At 36.1% G+C, this 18,269-nt stretch overlaps 4 protein-coding genes across 7 annotated transcripts; 3 read left to right on the forward strand and 1 right to left on the reverse strand.

The window, feature by feature from the left end:
• LOC105131506 (uncharacterized) lies at positions 1–4,584 on the reverse strand. 2 transcript variants are annotated; one of them, XM_011034512.1, is made up of 7 exons: positions 4,398–4,584; positions 4,179–4,265; positions 3,281–3,401; positions 2,732–3,159; positions 1,902–2,235; positions 1,168–1,384; positions 1–1,135 (listed from the first exon to the last, which is right to left on the reverse strand). In XM_011034512.1, the coding sequence occupies exons 2-7, from the start codon at positions 4,211–4,213 to the stop codon at positions 216–218; spliced, it is 2,055 nt and encodes a 684-aa protein (XP_011032814.1). In that variant the 5' UTR covers positions 4,214–4,265; positions 4,398–4,584; the 3' UTR covers positions 1–215. The 2 variants fall into 2 exon arrangements, with proteins under 2 accessions (XP_011032814.1, XP_011032815.1); XM_011034513.1 differs by lacking the exons at positions 4,179–4,265; positions 4,398–4,584 and having other exon boundaries at positions 2,732–3,165; positions 3,281–3,370.
• Positions 4,585–7,117: 2,533 nt separating this feature from the next.
• On the forward strand, positions 7,118–8,967 carry LOC105131507 (crocetin glucoside glucosyltransferase-like). The gene has a single exon (XM_011034514.1). It carries the CDS (start codon positions 7,290–7,292, stop codon positions 8,610–8,612), a length of 1,323 nt encoding a protein of 440 aa, XP_011032816.1. The 5' UTR covers positions 7,118–7,289; the 3' UTR covers positions 8,613–8,967.
• A 351-nt stretch (positions 8,968–9,318) lies between these two features.
• LOC105131508 (crocetin glucoside glucosyltransferase-like) lies at positions 9,319–10,883 on the forward strand. Its single transcript, XM_011034515.1, has 2 exons — positions 9,319–9,836; positions 9,891–10,883. Exons 1-2 carry the CDS (start codon positions 9,426–9,428, stop codon positions 10,788–10,790), a joined length of 1,311 nt encoding a protein of 436 aa, XP_011032817.1. The 5' UTR covers positions 9,319–9,425; the 3' UTR covers positions 10,791–10,883.
• A 576-nt stretch (positions 10,884–11,459) lies between these two features.
• LOC105131509 (Galactose oxidase/kelch repeat superfamily protein) lies at positions 11,460–16,790 on the forward strand. Of its 3 annotated transcripts, none has more exons than XM_011034516.1 (16): positions 11,460–11,607; positions 11,685–11,782; positions 11,865–12,006; positions 12,096–12,124; positions 12,244–12,340; positions 12,412–12,467; positions 12,591–12,698; positions 12,797–12,853; positions 13,187–13,278; positions 13,709–13,793; positions 14,144–14,296; positions 14,951–15,024; positions 15,445–15,609; positions 15,685–15,800; positions 15,983–16,073; positions 16,467–16,790. In XM_011034516.1, the coding sequence occupies exons 1-16, from the start codon at positions 11,546–11,548 to the stop codon at positions 16,524–16,526; spliced, it is 1,485 nt and encodes a 494-aa protein (XP_011032818.1). In that variant the 5' UTR covers positions 11,460–11,545; the 3' UTR covers positions 16,527–16,790. The 3 variants fall into 3 exon arrangements, with proteins under 3 accessions (XP_011032818.1, XP_011032819.1, XP_011032820.1); XM_011034517.1 differs by having other exon boundaries at positions 15,688–15,800; XM_011034518.1 differs by having other exon boundaries at positions 15,697–15,800.
• Positions 16,791–18,269: the final 1,479 nt, after the last annotated feature.

Consider the following 18,269-nt stretch of genomic DNA (forward strand, 5'->3'; position numbering starts at 1 on the left):
TGCAGGGGGAAACAAGAGTAAAAATTGAAGCAGGTTGAATCTCTTTTACAAAATTCCATCTCACAACAAATGATACACTGAATCATACAGCGGTAATACAAATTTGCCCTTTAAGGACCAAGATTTTAACTATTATGCTACAAAATCGCTGTTCCTGAAACATTGTTGGTAAAGCTAATCATCGAAAACCTAGTAGAATGTTTAATAGCAAGCTATTATCTATACATGTTTGGTCTAATATGATAATCAGGGAATGAGAAATGATCTGCAGGAGGGACACCAGTAGTCGTACTGGGAAGGAAGGAAGGGGGTTCCCTTGAGGGCAGTTGAGGCATCGGGCCGGGATAAGAGGGATTTGTGGGATAACTATATCTGGCTGAAGGAGGTGAAACTGTATCCAAATAAGGATTAAAAAAAGGCCCCTGACTAGAGATTCTTGATCCAGCCTCGACATCTTGACTAGCCAGAAATTGATCCTCTGCAGGAAATCTCGATCCAGTTGCCGAGTAAGATTGACTGGCCAGAAATTGATCCGCTGAAGGAAATCTCGATCCAGTTACTGTAGGAAATCTGCTGACAAATCGATTGCTGGCAGCTGCTGGAACTCCTGTATCAGGATAATAGTTTCTCAAACTTAATCCAGCATTAGGAATAGCGAGGTTTTTTCGAGTGCTGCCTTCAACCAAAGAATCAAATGGAAGTCTGAAAAGTCCAGCATTTCCAAGGGGAATATCTACTTTATCGGCTGGTATTGGAGGGGAAAGAGAAGGATCAACAGGGTTTCTAATAGATCCACCTTCTATTAATGGTAATGTGCTGATTTTCTGTTGCAACGATTGCCTTGCTAGTTTAAGGGCATCCAGCACACCACCCAATTCATTCGATGCTCTATGTGGCACCAATGCATAGAGTTCATTTTGCCTCCCAGAAAATTGCCCTTTGCTGAAACCACTGTCTGTATTAGATGGAAAGCTGGTTGCAGATTGGCTCCCAGGGGAATCATGTGAACTGTGTGACTGTGGATGGTCATGGGAGCTGTGTGGAGATGGATGGTAATTGTTCCCAAGACTCTCTTCATTTTCATTTTGCTTTCGCTTCTCTGCCTGGAATGCAAAATCTTGAGCTGGGGATTCAGTGGGTGCACTACTGCTCTTCCATTTCTGTAACAAGTAGGTGCACTACTGCTCTTCCATTTCTGTAACTGCCCAATATTAACATGTGAAGGTGGTAGAATGCCATCAGATTGAATGTTAGATGCCTTTTCAACTTCTGACTTTGCCCTGTTGGATTGGGCAGCTACGGTCCCAGTGTGTTTTTGAACTTGTGCCTTGATCTCATAGCCTTCCTCAGTGACATCTGAGCGGTTTCCAGCATCATATGAATCCTAAATCATTATGACCAAGAAACAAAATAAAAAATTCAATGTTTATGGGAATAGAATTCATGGTAAGAGAAAAGTAATTAAAGAAACTATTTTACTTTTTTTTACATAATCAATCAGCATGGTTACTTGCTTCTTAACTATTCCGATGAATGAAAAGAGAATTTAGAAGTTCAGATTGACTAGTACATCAGGAAAATTTCCTTTCTTTCGTTACTATTTTACAGGCAGATTCCATCAGTCCAGACATGAATATTCTAAGCACATTTCTCATTTGCAGCACATAGATTATTATACTCAACAGTTTGCTTAAAATTCATTGTACTCTAGCAATTATCTTAACGGTTCTTTCAGAGTATTAGCTGTCCCTTATTTTAAAGTTGCTCCTATTCATTGAAACTCTTTTTTCCCCTCAAAGAAAGCACTAAATTTAAAATGTGCAGATGCCATTGGCATGTTATCAACTTGATCTGAAAGCAATTTAATTGTTTATTAGTTATATAGGTTCCGATAAGCTTACTGGTGTACTGCCATTGTTTTCTCTGAATTTCTCTTCCCATTCTCTTTGAACCTTTTCCATTGCTTTGTATCTGTCAATGAGTTGTGCTTGATGTTCAAGTGCTTTTTCCATGTCTCTATCACTGCCATACACATTGTCTTCCAGCTCATTACTATCTGCACGCTGTCCATTTTCTAAGCCAACTGATATTGGGGGTAAAGTTTTCTCTTCTCCATTTTCAATTCCTCCCACCTCAGGTTCAGAGCAATTTGGAAGAACTTCTGATGTGGTAGCAACTCCATTTTCTGGAGAATCAACCTTGTCTGGATTGGTCCTAAATGCTCCAATTGTCAATCTGACAATTGAAACAACTAGTTACTTATGTTGTATAAACAGCATAGAACCCAGAATGAATAGTTATCTACATCTGCATGCAAAAACTAGAAAAAGCGAACAACCTAGGGGACTTGCAGTAGAAAATGACTTGGCAAAGTGATTGCTTATTTTTCTTCCCTGGCAACGTGGAAACTTTGATTCGAATCACAATTAAGCAAATGGTGTCTACATGGTATTATTCTATTCAGAGAGTGTTAAATAGAACTTTATCAGTGCATGAGAGAGATATGTGATTCCAAGGGTAATTGTTACACCTGATTCCAAGTTTTTACACAAATTCTAGATGTGACAAACTATGTTGTGTTTATAGTGAAAAAACAACAAGAACGAGAGCATCACATTGGAGCTGCTTTCCTGGGCTCAGAAAAGGGGAATAAATTAGCAAAAAAAGAGTGCCGGGCAATTGCTTAAATCTATGGTTCCACACTATAATTGAAGATGTGAGATGAACTAACCTTGATTCTTTGTTTCTTACTTGGCGGCACGACTTGCCTTGGTGATGTTTAGGGGAAGAACTAGTAGATGCAAAACTGCTCCGTCTCCTCAGAGATGGATCCTTGCACTTTTCAAGAGAACGTGGACTATGCTTGCGACCTTTCCAAGACAAGTTTCTACCTTGTGATGAGGAAAAATCATGGCCAGGACCTGAATGTTCTTCCAACTTATATTTTGTCACTTTTGAAATGACAGAGCTCTCTTCTTGTTTAGTCTTCTTGCCCACTTTGGATTCACAAGGAGTATCCTGATCAGAGTTAGAACCAAAGATTTCAGAATCGTCACTGATCCCATTGCTGTCCAGGATGGCAAGAACGTCTGCTGTTGCTTTCTCAGCCTTCATTCTTTGAAGAGACACGATCCTTAGCTGTTCCTCCAGTTCTGCTACCTAATTCTTAAACAAGTTTAGACTTTATAATAGGTGATAGAGGAGAAACAAGAGAGTACAGTCCCCAAAACCAACCCACCCCCTCCTAAAAAGAGTACGGAAAAATAAATTCAAAGCATACTCTTTCTGCTAGTTCATCAGCTCTCTGTCTTGCAGTTCTTGACACAGATCTTTCAGCTAGCAACCGTGCCCGAAGAAATTCAATAGTTATAGCCGTGGAATCCTCCATGCTAGACTGGGTCCTGATGGATGAGGGTAAGCCAATGAGAACTCAAGCAAGAATCGGTAAACTTCCAACCAAATACACAGCAAAAATTTTGACCACTGCCATTTCCAAAACTACAGAACAGTTTTTAGCTGACTGGTAACTAATCAATCGAAAACTAATAGCTTCTCTGACCCATGGGCAAGGTATGCTCTATCCCTCTCCACCAGAAATAATCCAAAGTATTTTTATTTTTTTAAAAAAAATAATTCTAAAACCCTCTCTTTTCAATTGCCTAAAAAGAGGTGAAGATGGTAAGAAAGAAACCTTATGGTTTCTGTCGCTCTTCTGGAAAACACTAACTTCAATATCAACTAAGCTAATGAGCAGCATAACGATCAGTTAACTTGTTTCACAAACAATGAACAATATATCACTCCAAGCTAAAAAAGTTCTCCAATTTTTGCACAATTTTATCAGCAATCTAATCCACCCTAAACAAATGAATCAAAACCTCGGTGCTCATAACTAAAGCCATGAATGTGCACACACAAGCATGAATATTCTACCAAAATCCCCATTCCCTAACTTCCACAATTTCTCGTAGACAAAACAAGATGGAAAGCAATACAATCTACTCTAAAAACTCACAAGAATCTACCAATTCAAAGACAATCAGCTCAGAAACCAACCGAATAAACACAACAAAAGCAAATAAAACTAACCCAATAACCCAGAACCACAAAAAACACAAACTTGTACCTCACGAGACCAAAACCACGCAAAAAAAAATAAAAGAGAGAAAGGATTTTACCTCTGATCTTGATTCTCTTGATCAGAATTATTCATATCTTCACAATACAAACCCAAAACCAAAGACCCAGAAAGCAAAAACTAGCTCCTGCGCCAAAAAGGAAATAGAAAATGAACTTCCATTTTAGTAATTAAACTTTTAAAGTAACCAAAAAATAAAAGAAATTAAAACCAAACCTAAGAGTGTGATTTACACAAAGAAGATGATGCCGGGACCTACCTTGTTGGAAATCGACAGAAACTAGAACTCCATCATCATGGAATTGAAATGGCAATCAAGACTTTTACTTTCACTAAAACTATGGAGAGAGATAGAATTTGGGTATGTTGGGAACGAACAAAGAAGCTTCTTTTTTGAGACCATTTTGAGCAATGATGGGACCATTGCCATCTTATATATTTGTTTGGACATCCTTTCCTATGGTTATATCTTTTATTTTATTGCTGTAATAACCATTTCACTGGATAAACACCATGGATAATAAAATTATTAGTTCTCTAATTTTATAACGAGTTTACCCGCAAAAAAAAAAAAAAGAAGGGAATTTGAGATGGAAAATAAAATATAAAATGCCATTGAGGATCCAGGTTCTCTGTTTTTTCTTCGGAATTCTTTTATTTGGTTCATTTCTAATTTGATCTAATCTCTGTTCTTTTTTTCGGACCATGAACCTCCATCAACAAGCTGACATCTTATTGGTAATTGGATCATCATGACAGATAACAGCAAGGTGTGAACCATCTCCATGTCCCGAGAGTAGATTCAAATCAAGTACCGAATCATGGTTCAAGTTAATTCTGGATCATTAATTTTTTATTTTTATTTTATAGGTAAAAAATTAACATTATTTTTTAAAAATAAATTAATAAGTTAATTAGATTTTTTATAAGTCGATGAAGTTACCGATCAAACTTAATTTTTAATCAAATTCTATTAAGTTTATTATTTTTTTTATTAAAATTTAACCACATTATTTTTTAAAAATAAATTAATAAGTTTTAAGTAGATTTTTTATAAGTCGATGAAGTTATCAATCAAACATAATTTTTAATCAAATTATATTAAGTTCATTATTTTTTTATTAAAATTTAACCCGTCTAAATTCCTAGACATCCAAATTATAAATCAGTTGAGATTTTAAAACAGTGATATGTCTAGTTGGTGTAATAATTTAAGATAAAAAATAAAAGTAAATGATTTTTTGATTGCATACTCTAGTGTTAAAAGAAATTATTTTGTTTTCAAGTTTACTGGATGTAGTATATATCTAGGATGATTATTCTCAATCTAGTTTGGTTATTATTAAAAAAAAAAATTAATATTTTCTTTTAAACGGATTGATTTTAATTAAGCTAATTATTTTATTATTTTATAAAAAAATAAATTTAAATTTGAATAAGTTTTTTTATGATTTAACCTTTTCAATTATCTTTTTAATTTTTTCAATTTAATTAATTTTTTAATTTTTTTTCTCACTCCTACTTATACCCGTGCACAAATAACTTGTGAAAATCTTGAATAAAGGCGTCCGAATTTAAAACAGGAAGCACCGGTTTTTTGTCTAAATTTCTTAGGAGCTAGTTCATCGTATATTGCTTTAATTTATCTTTGCAAGTATAATGGCTTCTAATCAGTTTCTAAACGAGTAGGTTTTTTTTAAAACACCCTTTTGTTCAAATTGAAAAAATGCTCTTCCATGATTAACACCAAATCACAATTCTTCCTTTTAAAATTATTTTTTCTAATAGAGTTGGCTAAATTTGACTTTCCATACAAGTGCATTTCTATCGGTTTAGATGGAACTATATGTTAAAAAATATAAAAATAAATTAAAAATAATTAGATTTTTAGAGACAAGTTAAGAATAAATTGATCTAATTTCCAAAAAAATATATGAAATTAATAACTAGGAACTTTTAATAGTTTGAAGACCTGATGAACAAATTAATAAAATAGTTTGGGGACTCTTTTGGTTTGCCGGATCGAATGGGGCGCGCTGATTTTGGATCCAAACGAATTTGTTCTGGGTAAAAAAATAGCCAAAATCTTCACACATGAGACAACATATCATTTAATTTTTTTTAATTGTAAAAATAAAAATAAAAATAGAAGCCCAGCCACGGGGGCTTACCAAGACAGACTCCATGTGAGCCCTAATAAAATAGGTCAACGGGTTAGCCTGGAAATACATGATTTTTTTAATTAAATGATTTTTTTATAATTTATATCTAGATTAATATTTTTTTATAATTTTAAAAATATCTTTTTAATTATATATTTAAATTTGAAGATTTAATATATATAAAAAACTCATAATAGCTATCAGCTAAACCAAACACCCACCTCTATATTTCAAATTAAAGTCAAGCTACTAGAAAGAAATTTTTCTACATATAAATAAATAAATTGATAGAATAATGTCTCCTCTCTGTGCTGGCCTGCTTGGGATGGTCCTATTTTGGGACAGATGTCCATCAAAGACTACATAGTCCCTAACTATCATCGTGCTTGTTGAACATTTGTATTTGGTGGTTTAAAAAATCTATCATGTTATTAAACTAAGTTTAGTGAATTAATTTAGTTAATTCAGTGATCTATTAACTCGAATCTAATATGAATTAGATTTTAAATTAAACATGGTGCAAATTAATCTGATTTAAATATAATCTACTAGACAAGTTAATCTATAATTTAATAAAACTCATTTTAATTTTTTTCTTTAGAAAAAACTATATTGTTTCAACTTATATATATATATATTTTAAATGTTATTTTTAATTAAATTAAATTAAATTAATTCAAGTTAATCTACCTGACTTATAATTAAACATGAGTTTAATAACTTGCAAGTGGTATTCAGCACCGAGAGAAATGATCCATCATTAAAAATATAGTAAGATTTTTCTACACATCTACATTGTTTATACTTTATATCCGCACATTGTTTATTCTTGGCTAGAAACTATACATTTCTCTCTTAATGATATGATTTGACTTTGGTTGGAAAAATTAAGATTATTCTTCGCTCCTTTTAAGACTCCCCTCTCCTCTTCTACTTTACTTTCATCTTCTACCAGCCCAAAATCAAGAAAGATCGCAAGGTTGATCTTGATGGATACCTCAAGTAAGAGCAATATTCGAGTTCTAATGTTTCCATGGTTAGCTTATAGTCACATACATGCCTTCTTGGAGCTGGCCAAGAAGCTCTCAAAGAGTAACTTCTACATTTACCTCTGTTCAACCCCTGCTAATCTTGCACATATCAAAGAGAAAGAACCTTCAGTAGAATTTGTAGAACTCCATCTTCCATCATTGCCCGAGCTTCCTCCTCACAACCACACGACCAAAGGTCTGCCCCGACATCTCTTGAGCAACTTGATGAAAGCCCTTGATATGTCAAGATGTAGCTTCTCCGGAATCTTGACTGCATTAAAGCCGGACTTGCTCATTTCTGATTTCTTACAGCCATGGGCTCCTGCAAAGGCTTTATCACTTAAAATCCCAACCGTTCTGTTCATGGTTAGTGCTGCTATGCCTTACTGTTTTCTGCTTGATCTCGTGAAGATATCAGGTAGCACTGCTCTCCCCTTGCGGTCTAATTATCCACATGAATATGATTATGAAAACGATAACCTCACGCTTCAAGATCGTCTTCTTCAATGCTTGGAAGGATCCAGTAATCTCATGCTGATTAGAAGTCTTAGGGAGTTAGAGGGAAAATATGTAGATGAACTCTCAGTGCTAGCCATGAAGAAGATTGTGCTAGTGGGTCCACTTGTTCAGGAACTTAGCGAGGAAGAAGATGAGAAAACAGAAATCATAGAATGGCTCAACAAGAAAGACCCATGCTCGGTCTTGTTTGTTTCTTTTGGCAGTGAGTGTTACTTGTCCAAGGAAGACAGAGAAGAGCTAGCTCATGGATTGCTGCTTAGCAATGTAAGTTTTATATGGGTCCTCAGTTTTCCTCAGGGAGAGAAAATAAGTGCAGAAGAAGCTTTGCCAGAGGGGCTTGTTGAGATGGTTGCAGAAAAGGGATTTTTGATTGAAGACTGGGCTCCCCAGAAGAGAATCTTGGATCATCCTAGCATTGGTGGGTTTTTGAGTCATTGTGGCTGGGGTTCTATAATAGAAAGCATGAAAACCGGTGTTCCAATAATAGCCATGCCTATGCATGTTGATCAACCATGTAATGCCAAGCTTTTACAAGAGGTTGGTGTTGCTTTGGAGATCAAGAGAGAGCAGAACGGCAAACTTGGAAAAGAAGAGGTTGCAAAAGTGGTCAGAGAAGTGGTTGCGGAGGAAACAGGAGAGCAGGTGAGAAGAAAAGTCAGAGAATTGAAAGACAGTATAAGAGGCAAAGAAGATGGAGATATGGATGAGGTAGTAAATGAGCTTGTCAAACTTTGTGGCCGGGAAGCAAATATACCTCTTTAGTCAGAGCTCTGGACCTCCTCCTCCAAAATAATCTCATCTTGTTTGATTCTGCAGCCAGCTGCTAGTCAAGCTTTGGATCTGAATAACGCGAAGTAAATGAACATGGCTGGGTGTAGTTACTAGTAGCTTTGTGCTACTGACCCCCTCAACACGGTGTTCACCTGACTTTAGATCACCATACTTCATCAATAAAAAAATAAGCATCCTATGACAAATTGAAAGCAAGAAAAATATAGTTGGGCCAGAAATTTGGACTTGTAATTAAAGCTTGCCAATCCTTTCATAACCTTGTTTAATCTCAATCTTCGATATTGTATTTGGTTAATATGGCAGGAGAAAACAAATATAAAAAAAATAAAAATATATTTGATTAAGGAAAAAATAAAGATATAAATTCTTATACTTATATCTCTAAGTTTTTTTTTTTATATATATATATATATATATATATACATATATATATATCCTTTTGCTTTCGTTTTTTTATCTGACTTTGAGGAAGATTAAACTTTTTTTGTCGAACAATTTCATTATCAAAAAGATTCAATATGGATTTGCATGCATCATCATAATTTGTTAAATATTTTACGAAAACTTGGTATCCAAACTCGATCATTAACAAATATTTTTCACTTTGTTATTTAATCAGCATTTTTTGTCCGTACATTTAATTCTTCTTTAAATGCATGTACATCCTGCAAAAAATTTACAAACAAGAGGGTGCCATTGGCCCATAGCCTTATCCCCACACTCCTACTATTTCTTGTCCATCTAATTAGTGGCAAAATCAAGAAAGAGCAGTACCAAGCCCATATGGATGCCACAAATAGGAGGGTTGTGAGGGTTCTAATGTTTCCATGGTTAGCATATAGTCATATTCATCCTTTCTTGGAGCTAGCCAAGAAGCTTTCCGAGAGAAACTTTTACATTTATCTTTGTTCATCGCCTGCTAACCTTGGCCATATCAAAGAAAACCTACTGGAGATGAACTTCCCTTCAATACAGCTTGTAGAGCTTCATCTTCCATCATCGCCTGACCTTCCTCCTCATTACCACACAACCAAAGGCCTGCCGAATCATCTCCTGGGAAACTTGATGCAAGCATTTGATACGGCAAGCAGTAGCTTCTCCGGCATTTTGACAACATTAAGGCCAGATCTTCTTATTTGTGATTTCTTTCAACCATGGGCTCCAGCACTGGCTTTATCACTGAATATCCCAACTATTCAGTTCGTGGTCAGTGGCAACAAGGCAAATTCTGTTGCAGTTCATGCCTTCGTTCAGTTCGTGGTTAGTGGCAATAAGGCAAATTCTGTTGCAGTTCATGCCTTCAAGAAGTCAGGTGTTGTTATTCAAGATTCTGCGAAAGATTTTCTTTTCATTAGAGACAGAATTCTTCAGCACCTGGAACAATCCTCTGGAATCATGTTGGTCAGGAGTTCGAGAGAGATTGAGGGCAAATACTTAGATGATCTTTCAGCTGTAACCATGAAGAGGGTTTTGCCAGTCGGTCCACTTGTTCAAGACCCTATTGCAGAAGATGATAAAAAGACGGAAATCACGGAATGGCTTAACAGGAGAGACCCATGTTCGTCAGTCATTTATGTGGCATTTGGCAGTGAGAATTATCTGTCAAAGGAGGATAGGGAAGAGCTAGCACTTGGCCTACTGCTCAGCAATGTAGACTTTATATGGGTCCTTAGGTTTCCTCGAGGAGAGGAAATCAGTGCAAGAGAAGCCTTGCCCGAGGGTTTCATTGAGATGGTTTCAGAAAGGGGATTGATAGTTGAGGAATGGGCTCCGCAGAAGAGAATCTTGAGTCATCCTAGCATTGGAGGATTCTTGAGCCATTGTGGATGGGGTTCTGTGTTGGAAAGCATGAAATTTGGTGTTCCATTGATAGCGATGCCCATGCATATTGATCAGCCTCTGAATGCTGAATTTCTTGTGGAGATAGGAGTTGGTTTGGAAATCAAGAGAGACAAGAATGGTAAAATTGAGAGAGAAGAGGTAGCAAGAGTGATCAGAGATTTGGCAGGGGAGAGAACAGGAGAGCATCTGAGGAAGAAAGCCAGAGAATTGAGTGACTGCATAAGAGACAAGGCAGGCCAAGAAATAGACGAGGTAGTAAATGATTTGGTTCATCTTGTTGGCAGGAAAACACACAATCCCTTTTAGGTTGGTCCAATCCAACTTTTCGGATCCCACATTTGCTATTATTGTGTCTGCAATAAAACTTTAATCAGTAAGGGAAGACACCATGTTCTTGCTATTCTTGATTTGAAATTCAATAACAGAGTATAAATTAAGCAATAGTATCGGATCATACGAGTGAGTTGTTAATATTTGCCTGTTGTGGATAGAATTTGGTTATTTTTCATGATAGAGATAAATAAAATATATCAAGTCTTAAAATTTCAGAATAAACTCGCTTAATTGGGTTAGAAAATAATGAAAAATATATTTACTTCTATTATTTTTAGACACCTTATGGCCTTTGAATGCCAAGATTTATTGCTTTTATTATTTGTAGACACCTTATGGCCTTTGAATGCCAAGAGCAAGATTTCAAATCAACCCACTTAGTTGGGGAAGGTTTAACAATTACACAATAAATTGATGAATTACCTATAAACTAATCTGAAAACACCTTAATTAGAGGAAAAAAGGAAAGTTTACAATAAGCTTAAGACCCGTAATAATTTATATTTGACTCAAAAATTATTAATGGGCCAGGCTTCATATCTGGGCAACAACAAGCTTTTTTCTTAATTAAATTGTTGGTATCCGGGCTTGGCCCGCATAGCCCAGCTCCCAATAAAATTTATTCACGTAAAAAAGAAATTCATGATCAACGGCAGTTCAGTTTGATCCCCCTCTCTTTCTTTTCTTCACTTACCAGTCCAACAGAAACTTCATAGCCAGAGCCAAAAATGTATCACTGGATTCAAGCTTCTCCCTCTGACTTCTCCGGTACCTTGCCTCAACCTCGCAGGTACTCCTCTCTCTCTCTTGATGTTTTTAATTATTTTTTTTGATCGAGTCAGTGATTTTTTCTATATTACAAAACAGTGGTCACACCGCTGTTATTGTCGGAAAATCGAAGCTGGTTGTGTTTGGTGGACTTGTCGACAAGAAGTTTCTCTCCGAAATCACTGTTTATGATCTGGGTACTGACGTTGTCATAAAATTTGTTTTGTCTGAAAAGAGTTATCAAGTGCTGAATTAGTGTTGATTTGATTTGTTGTTTAGAGAATAAATTATGGTTTAAGCCAGAGTGTAGTGGAAGTGGGTCTGATGATGGACAAGTGGGACCTAGTGCTAGAGCATTTCATGTTGCTGTTTCTATTGATTGCAATATGTTCATTTTCGGTGGCCGGTTCAGTAATAAAAGGTTTGTGCATTGCAAATCTTGTCTGTAACGCCGCAGTGTGCACCATTTGTGTTTTGATTGATGATGGTATTTGTTTGATCGATGTCCAGGTTGGGTGATTTTTGGGTTCTTGATACCGGTAAGGATGAATGTATATATGTATTTGTGCTATTGGTTTGATAGTTTGTTTCATCAGTGAAATGGGGTTTAGTGAATTTATGTATTTGTGACGTAATGGTTTGAATATAATTGCTTCAGAGATATGGCAATGGTCAGAGTTGACCAGTTTGGGTGACTTGCCTTCACCGAGGGATTTTGCTGCAGCCTCGTCAATTGGAAACCGGAAGATTGTCATGTAAGTATTTTAGTATATTGTGTAGTTCATTACAGCGAGATGGAGTTAATGAGAAATATTTTTTAATGCAGGCATGGTGGCTGGGATGGCAAGAAGTGGTTGTCAGATATCTATGTCCTGGACACAAGTAAATTCTCTGCTCTCTGGCTTTGGAATCTCTCCCCGTGTCTACTGGCATTTTATTAGGGTGACTTTTTATTTCGTTTCAAATTCGGTTATTGTGTTTTTATGAGAATGCTTGTTTAAACAGTGTCACTTGAGTGGATGGAGCTGGCAGTTACAGGAACATTGCCTCCACCTAGATGTGGCCATACAGCTACCATGGTTGAGAAACGATTGCTTGTCTATGGTGGAAGAGGTGATGCAGCACTGTTTATCTTTGTTTGATAACTGGGTTTCATTATTCAATTCATATAAGTTACTATTAATTGACTGGAAGGTTCTCAACTTTGATAGGTGGCGGCGGACCAATCATGGGGGATTTATGGGCTCTGAAGGGTCTTATCGAGGAAGGTTGAGCATCAACTCTTTTCAGCATCTTAAGTTGAAGATGCATATACATTTCATCCATTATATTTTAGATAATACTTTTTAGCGCTGCTTTAGATTGTGCATAGTAAAGCTCCTTATCTCATCAAACTTTCATATTCTATTCTGGTCATTTTGCCCCATTCTTTTACATAAGATGCTGCAAGTTCCATGTCCTAGTTATTTCTTTAAATTATACATTTGTTGTTTTCTCAAGAGCTTGAAAGTTTTCCCTTTGACATTCTATTGTTGATTAACTCTTGAGTATTGTCAATCAATTAATTTGAGTTAATTTTATGTTTTTGTTGTGCAAGGAAGAGAATGAAACACCAGGGTGGACACAGCTGAAGCTTCCCGGTCAAGCACCATCTCCTCGTTGTGGTCATACTGTAACTTCTGGAGGCCACTATGTAATTACATTTGCATTTGTTCCTATTCCGTTTGCTATTTCTTTTACATGCTGCTATTGGTTATTGCTCTGCCTCAATTTGCATGTATGTGTTAATATTACATGGAGTGTATTTTGAGTAGTATAATATCTGGGGTTGTTTCTGGTGTTACACAATGCAATCATGTTTGTGTAGTAAGTTGATAAAAGAGAAGATGCTTGCTGACCCAGGTTTGTGGGTAGCAGAAATTACAGTTCACCTTCAAGTAGATATTTCACGAGGAAACATGTTCTTGAACTTCTAATACCCATGTTCCTTGGCAAGTAATTTTATGGCCACATTGCACTGATTGGCCTGTGACTTATAGTCTTTTATGTGATGAATTGATCATTTTATGAAAGTTCTCTATTGATAGTTAGCAGTTCTGGCTACTAAAACTTTATCTTTTCAGCTCTTGCTGTTTGGAGGGCATGGTACTGGTGGTTGGTTGAGTCGTTATGACATTTATTACAACGACTGCATTGTTTTAGACAGGGGTATGTGCTTCTTGAAATTCTTTCTTGAACTCTTTAGACATAGTGTAAGATATAAATAATTGAAGGTGTTGTTAATTGTGAATGGACTGACCATATAAGTGGACTTACCTGCTACTGCTGATGGATATAGTTATATAATGAAGAATACTATGGAAAAGTTTCTAGATTATTGATCCAAATGATTGGCCTTCACAATTTGTGTGTGCGTGTGGTAATCGCTGTCTTCTTTCTTTTCCTGTTTCACCATTCTTTGCCACAAGGTGATTTTGAAACGTTTTACTTCTTCTCTGCCTCCTATACACCTTTTCTTCTCCTGGCTATATGTTTAAATCTGTTTGTTCCTTCTTCAGTGTCTGCACAGTGGAGGCGCTTACCTACTAGTGGCGATCCTCCTCCTGCTCGGGCATACCACTCTATAACATGTGTTGGTTCACGATATCTGTTATTTGGAGGCTTTGATGGGAAGTCAACTTTTGGAGATTTATGGTGGTTGGTTCCAGAAGGTACTAGATTTTCTTTTAAGTAATGTGCATGTCCTCGAACTCCATTGATTGTGGTTAAGTCATAAATGGCCCTTTTACTCTTGGGGGTTCCCTGATTGAGTTATCAATTATTCTATGCATCAAAGTTTTTTCTGTTCCAGTTTTCTGTGCAAAATATTGGAGGCCTAACAGCCATGGCATGTGAGTGAAGAGTCAACAACTATGGCATGGAATCGTAAATAACATGAGAAATTTAATATAGGATGTCCAGATTTACTAATAGAAGACAGAGTTGTGTGTTCTGATTTGTTAATGAATTTTTAATCTTCTTCATTTTTTTTTTCACAATTTGTTGAACAAAGTAAACAATTTTTTGTTATTGACAAAACATAATTAAGTCTTGTGAAAGCAATATTTGAAACAAAAGAAGAATTTAGCAATTCTGATGAATGAAGAGGAACATACTATATATCGACATTTGACAAAACACTGATTTGCAAAAGAAGATCACATGAGAAAGGAGCAAGATTGCAGGATTAAACAATTTCACAAATCCAAGTTATCATTGATTTGTGTTGGAGTACAATTGATCAGTTTATTCTGTTGTCCAGAGTTTTATTTTTTATGTAGCCAATAACGTTGCTACTTTGTTGCCCCTTCTTATCTGTTTTGCAGGGGACCCAATTGCAAAACGATCTCCACTAGAAGCTCTTCCACCAAATAGGGATGATAGTGTCCATTCACGCAAGGTAAAAAGGCAATGGCCCATCTCAGCTCCTTAATTTTATAAACTCTTTAACAGCCATTTGGTCAAGTAGCTCCCCAAGGATCTCTTTTTTGTTTTTTGTTTTTTTTTGCCTTTTGATTAGACTAACCTAAGTTAGCTAGTATCAGCTTTGTTAGCTTAAGCAGTTCCAGTTTTCAGAATCAACCTGGGTTCAATTCGAAATTTATTATATGGTACAGGTGCAGTTTGGAATTTTTCGTGAGTCTTATGTCTGCCATTTGTAAAGTTTGACTGCCTGTACTATCCGAAATGAAGCTCTGAATAGGAATCAATATACACCAGGACTTAAAAATTTTACTTACTGTTGTTATTTTATCATGTATTGATCAGGTCAGTTTATTTTCCCCTTAAATATGTAAATGCCCTGCAAAATGTTTCACAGGAAAGCCAAAGCGAAGGATCTGCTATATTAGAATTACAAAAGAGACTAGAAATTTCAGCTTCGGTCTCTAGTTCCGGGCTTCAAATTGTAGATGAGCTGGAAGACAGAGAATTTCTTGAACTTGCCTCAGGGCTGATTGGAGATGAAGTTTCCAATAATGGACAGGTTTTTCCCAACTATCTATATTTTATGATTTCAGTATTTTGCATACTCCACTTATAAAATTCTCCGTGATTGAAGAAGGAAATTCAGGCAGTCCGTGATCACTGGAGGAAGTCTGCACCAAGTTCAGTAAAGCTCAAGGAGCTAGGGCCCTTGCTTCGTGATTACCAACGCCTGATTACTCGCCATTACTTGTAAGAATGACCTGATCCTCAGCATGTATTTGTCAGTTCACTTGCCTCAAAATGTCACAGTAGTTGTGGTCTACAATTAGTAGTGTTTTCAGTTGCCAGCAGTGTGGATCCTCAGTTAATCTTCAAGTTGTCTATGTAAAAAGCTGTGCATTCATCTTGAAGTTTGTGCATGTCTGTGACAGAGCAAATGGTGGTGCTGATTTAACCTCCACGGAATCTCATTTTCCTGGGAAAGACTCTCATCGGTTTTATCACATTAAAAGTGCTTCTAAGGTACGAGTTGTGTAAATCAATGGGCTTCTTGTTTGTCATTTTAGTTGATTTTTTGCAAATTTTTAGACAATTTAGACACGTCCTAGGTTTCATGGATAATGCTGGAAATCTTGGAGTAAATCAGGTGATAAGGGTGCTGGATCAATTACTATACCTCACTAATGAACATAACATGCAATTAAATATTGTTCTACCAGAAAATACCAAATGAACTCTTTTCTGTATTCAATGAAGATCAGTTTATAGAATGAATACATGAATGCCCGTTGTGAAGATATAATCCTAAGTGTGATGAGTTCCTATACGGAACATCACCATTATCCATTTTCAGTATTCGTGCTTCTCCTTAATGCTTCCCTAATCTCATGCTCGTCGCTGATTGTGGAATTTCAGTTGCGTATGGATGATATCCCAAAGTTGCTGGAAGAGTACAAACAGCTTTCATCTGATTGAAAAACAATATGGGAATGCCCTTTGTGTCAAAATCGTTGTAGGAGTTTGTATCTCATGGTAACTCTATCAAACTGGAAAATTTGCATTGCTTTGGGTGAACGAAAGCAGATGATATGTAAACCAGTAGGTCAATAACTCTCTGTCTTATAATTTTCTCTCTCTTTTTTTATACCTTTTTAAATTGTTTTTCTTTGGAATGTGACTGTTTGAAACATATTAGGCTATTGATTACGTTTCCAATTCACATAAAAATTACTTTAAATTATAACTTGTGAATTGATCGAACAAATATGAAAGTAACAATTGATTGAATCACTGTGTAAGTATATAATTTATACTGGTAAAGATTATAAATCATAAGGGCTTTTGAATTGTGAGTCGTGGAAGCCAATTGTTATTATGATAAGATAAAATTTTCTTCTTGATTGATTCATAATACATGAATTACAAGTGGATCAAACATGCTTTTCCCTAATCTCCTTAATCTCTAAAATGGGTTTACAAAGAAAGACAATGAATTTAATCAATCCCTGATCCATGGTATTGCATTTCTTTGCATTCAAGTCGGACCTTTATGGTTTTAGCGCAGGGCTAGCTTTTGGCTACTAATTTGAACTAAAGTTAAATTCAATGAAGAAACACAACATCATTGAACGAAGCACATAAAAAAAAAAAAGAAGTATTTTAAGGAAAAATCAGCACGTAATGAATACAATATCTCGCTGTGAGATCCTAGAAGGCAGAGATAATCTTGCTCAGTTCTTCCAGCTTCGTCATCCTTTGTCTTTCACTCTCAGTCAGCAGCTGCCAAGAAAATGTAAACAATGAAGAAGAAGAAGATGAAGAATAGCAGGTTGTAGCGCCGTGAGCTGTTTTGAGCTTTTTCTTCGTCCTTTTCATTGAAAGATTCCAGGGCTTCCTTGTATTCTTTCTCCTGTAGACAATCAGAATTATCTTATTTAGGAAGAAGAAAACCTGCACAAAAAAGGAATAGGAGCATCTCTTACACCTTCTTTTGGCAGCTCTGACCTAGAGGCCGTTTCAACTCTCTATTTGCCATGTCAATATTCTTCTTAAGTTTTCTGACCTAGAGGCCGTTTCAATTTCTTTTGTATCCTCACTTGATTGCTCATATGATGATCACTAGAGACTTACATGATCGTTAACTTCATGGTCCATGAGATTAATCACGGTACGCACAAGCTGACCCAATCATCCACGTTAATCTTAAAAAAAAAAATAGAATTACTCGCTTTATTCCAACTGAAACTGCCATGCTGCTAGGTTAAAGGCAAACTCACCTTAAAAAACGTACTTTGTTGTCGAACAACAATGTAACCAAAGATCTATACGGTCCTCTTTTTAGTACTCTCTCCTGCATCAAGCACGTAGTTAATTACAAGCAAAATCCCAATGAGCAACCTATTTACACATTAGTTATTCATTTTTAGAATTTTTCAAATTTTAAAACACCTATATAATTAACAGTATTTCAAATTAGTTGAAAAAAAATAAAAAAAGGGAGATGAGCCACAAGAACGATTCCTTGGATGTGAAGGACTGATCTTTCTTTTCCTTTTTCCTCCTTGGCCCCCCTCTGCCTCCTATTCCTTAGATTACACCATCATCATCGTCATCACATGTTCCTTTCAGCTGGCTGGCTGTCCATGATAACCAAAAGCCATGGGAACATAATTGCTGCTTTAACCACTCACACCTGTGTAATATTCCTCAACCACTCGC

Source organism: Populus euphratica, unplaced genomic scaffold (assembly GCF_000495115.2).
Source record: "Populus euphratica unplaced genomic scaffold, PopEup_1.0 scaffold24.1, whole genome shotgun sequence".
In the NCBI taxonomy this organism is placed as follows: Eukaryota; Viridiplantae; Streptophyta; class Magnoliopsida; order Malpighiales; family Salicaceae; genus Populus; species Populus euphratica.

What these genes read in the sequence shown, in the direction of transcription:
- LOC105131506 (XM_011034512.1), bottom strand. Translation starts at nt 4,213, where the DNA reads ATGAATAATTCTGATCAAGAGAATCAAGATCAGAG. An exon ending in CTGATGAACTAGCAGAAAGA is followed by an intron (nt 3,160 to 3,280) that starts GTATGCTTTGAA and finishes TTTAAGAATTAG; the next exon opens with GTAGCAGAACTGGAGGAACA. An exon ending in GTAAGAAACAAAGAATCAAG is followed by an intron (nt 2,236 to 2,731) that starts GTTAGTTCATCT and finishes TTCAATTGTCAG; the next exon opens with ATTGACAATTGGAGCATTTA.
- LOC105131507 (XM_011034514.1), top strand. Translation starts at nt 7,290, where the DNA reads ATGGATACCTCAAGTAAGAGCAATATTCGAGTTCTAATGTTTCCATGG.
- LOC105131508 (XM_011034515.1), top strand. Translation starts at nt 9,426, where the DNA reads ATGGATGCCACAAATAGGAGGGTTGTGAGGGTTCTAATGTTTCCATGG. An exon ending in TATCACTGAATATCCCAACT is followed by an intron (nt 9,837 to 9,890) that starts ATTCAGTTCGTG and finishes GTTCATGCCTTC; the next exon opens with GTTCAGTTCGTGGTTAGTGG.
- LOC105131509 (XM_011034516.1), top strand. Translation starts at nt 11,546, where the DNA reads ATGTATCACTGGATTCAAGCTTCTCCCTCTGACTTCTCCGGTACCTTG. An exon ending in CTGCATTGTTTTAGACAGGG is followed by an intron (nt 13,794 to 14,143) that starts GTATGTGCTTCT and finishes TTCCTTCTTCAG; the next exon opens with TGTCTGCACAGTGGAGGCGC. An exon ending in ACATTAAAAGTGCTTCTAAG is followed by an intron (nt 16,074 to 16,466) that starts GTACGAGTTGTG and finishes GTGGAATTTCAG; the next exon opens with TTGCGTATGGATGATATCCC.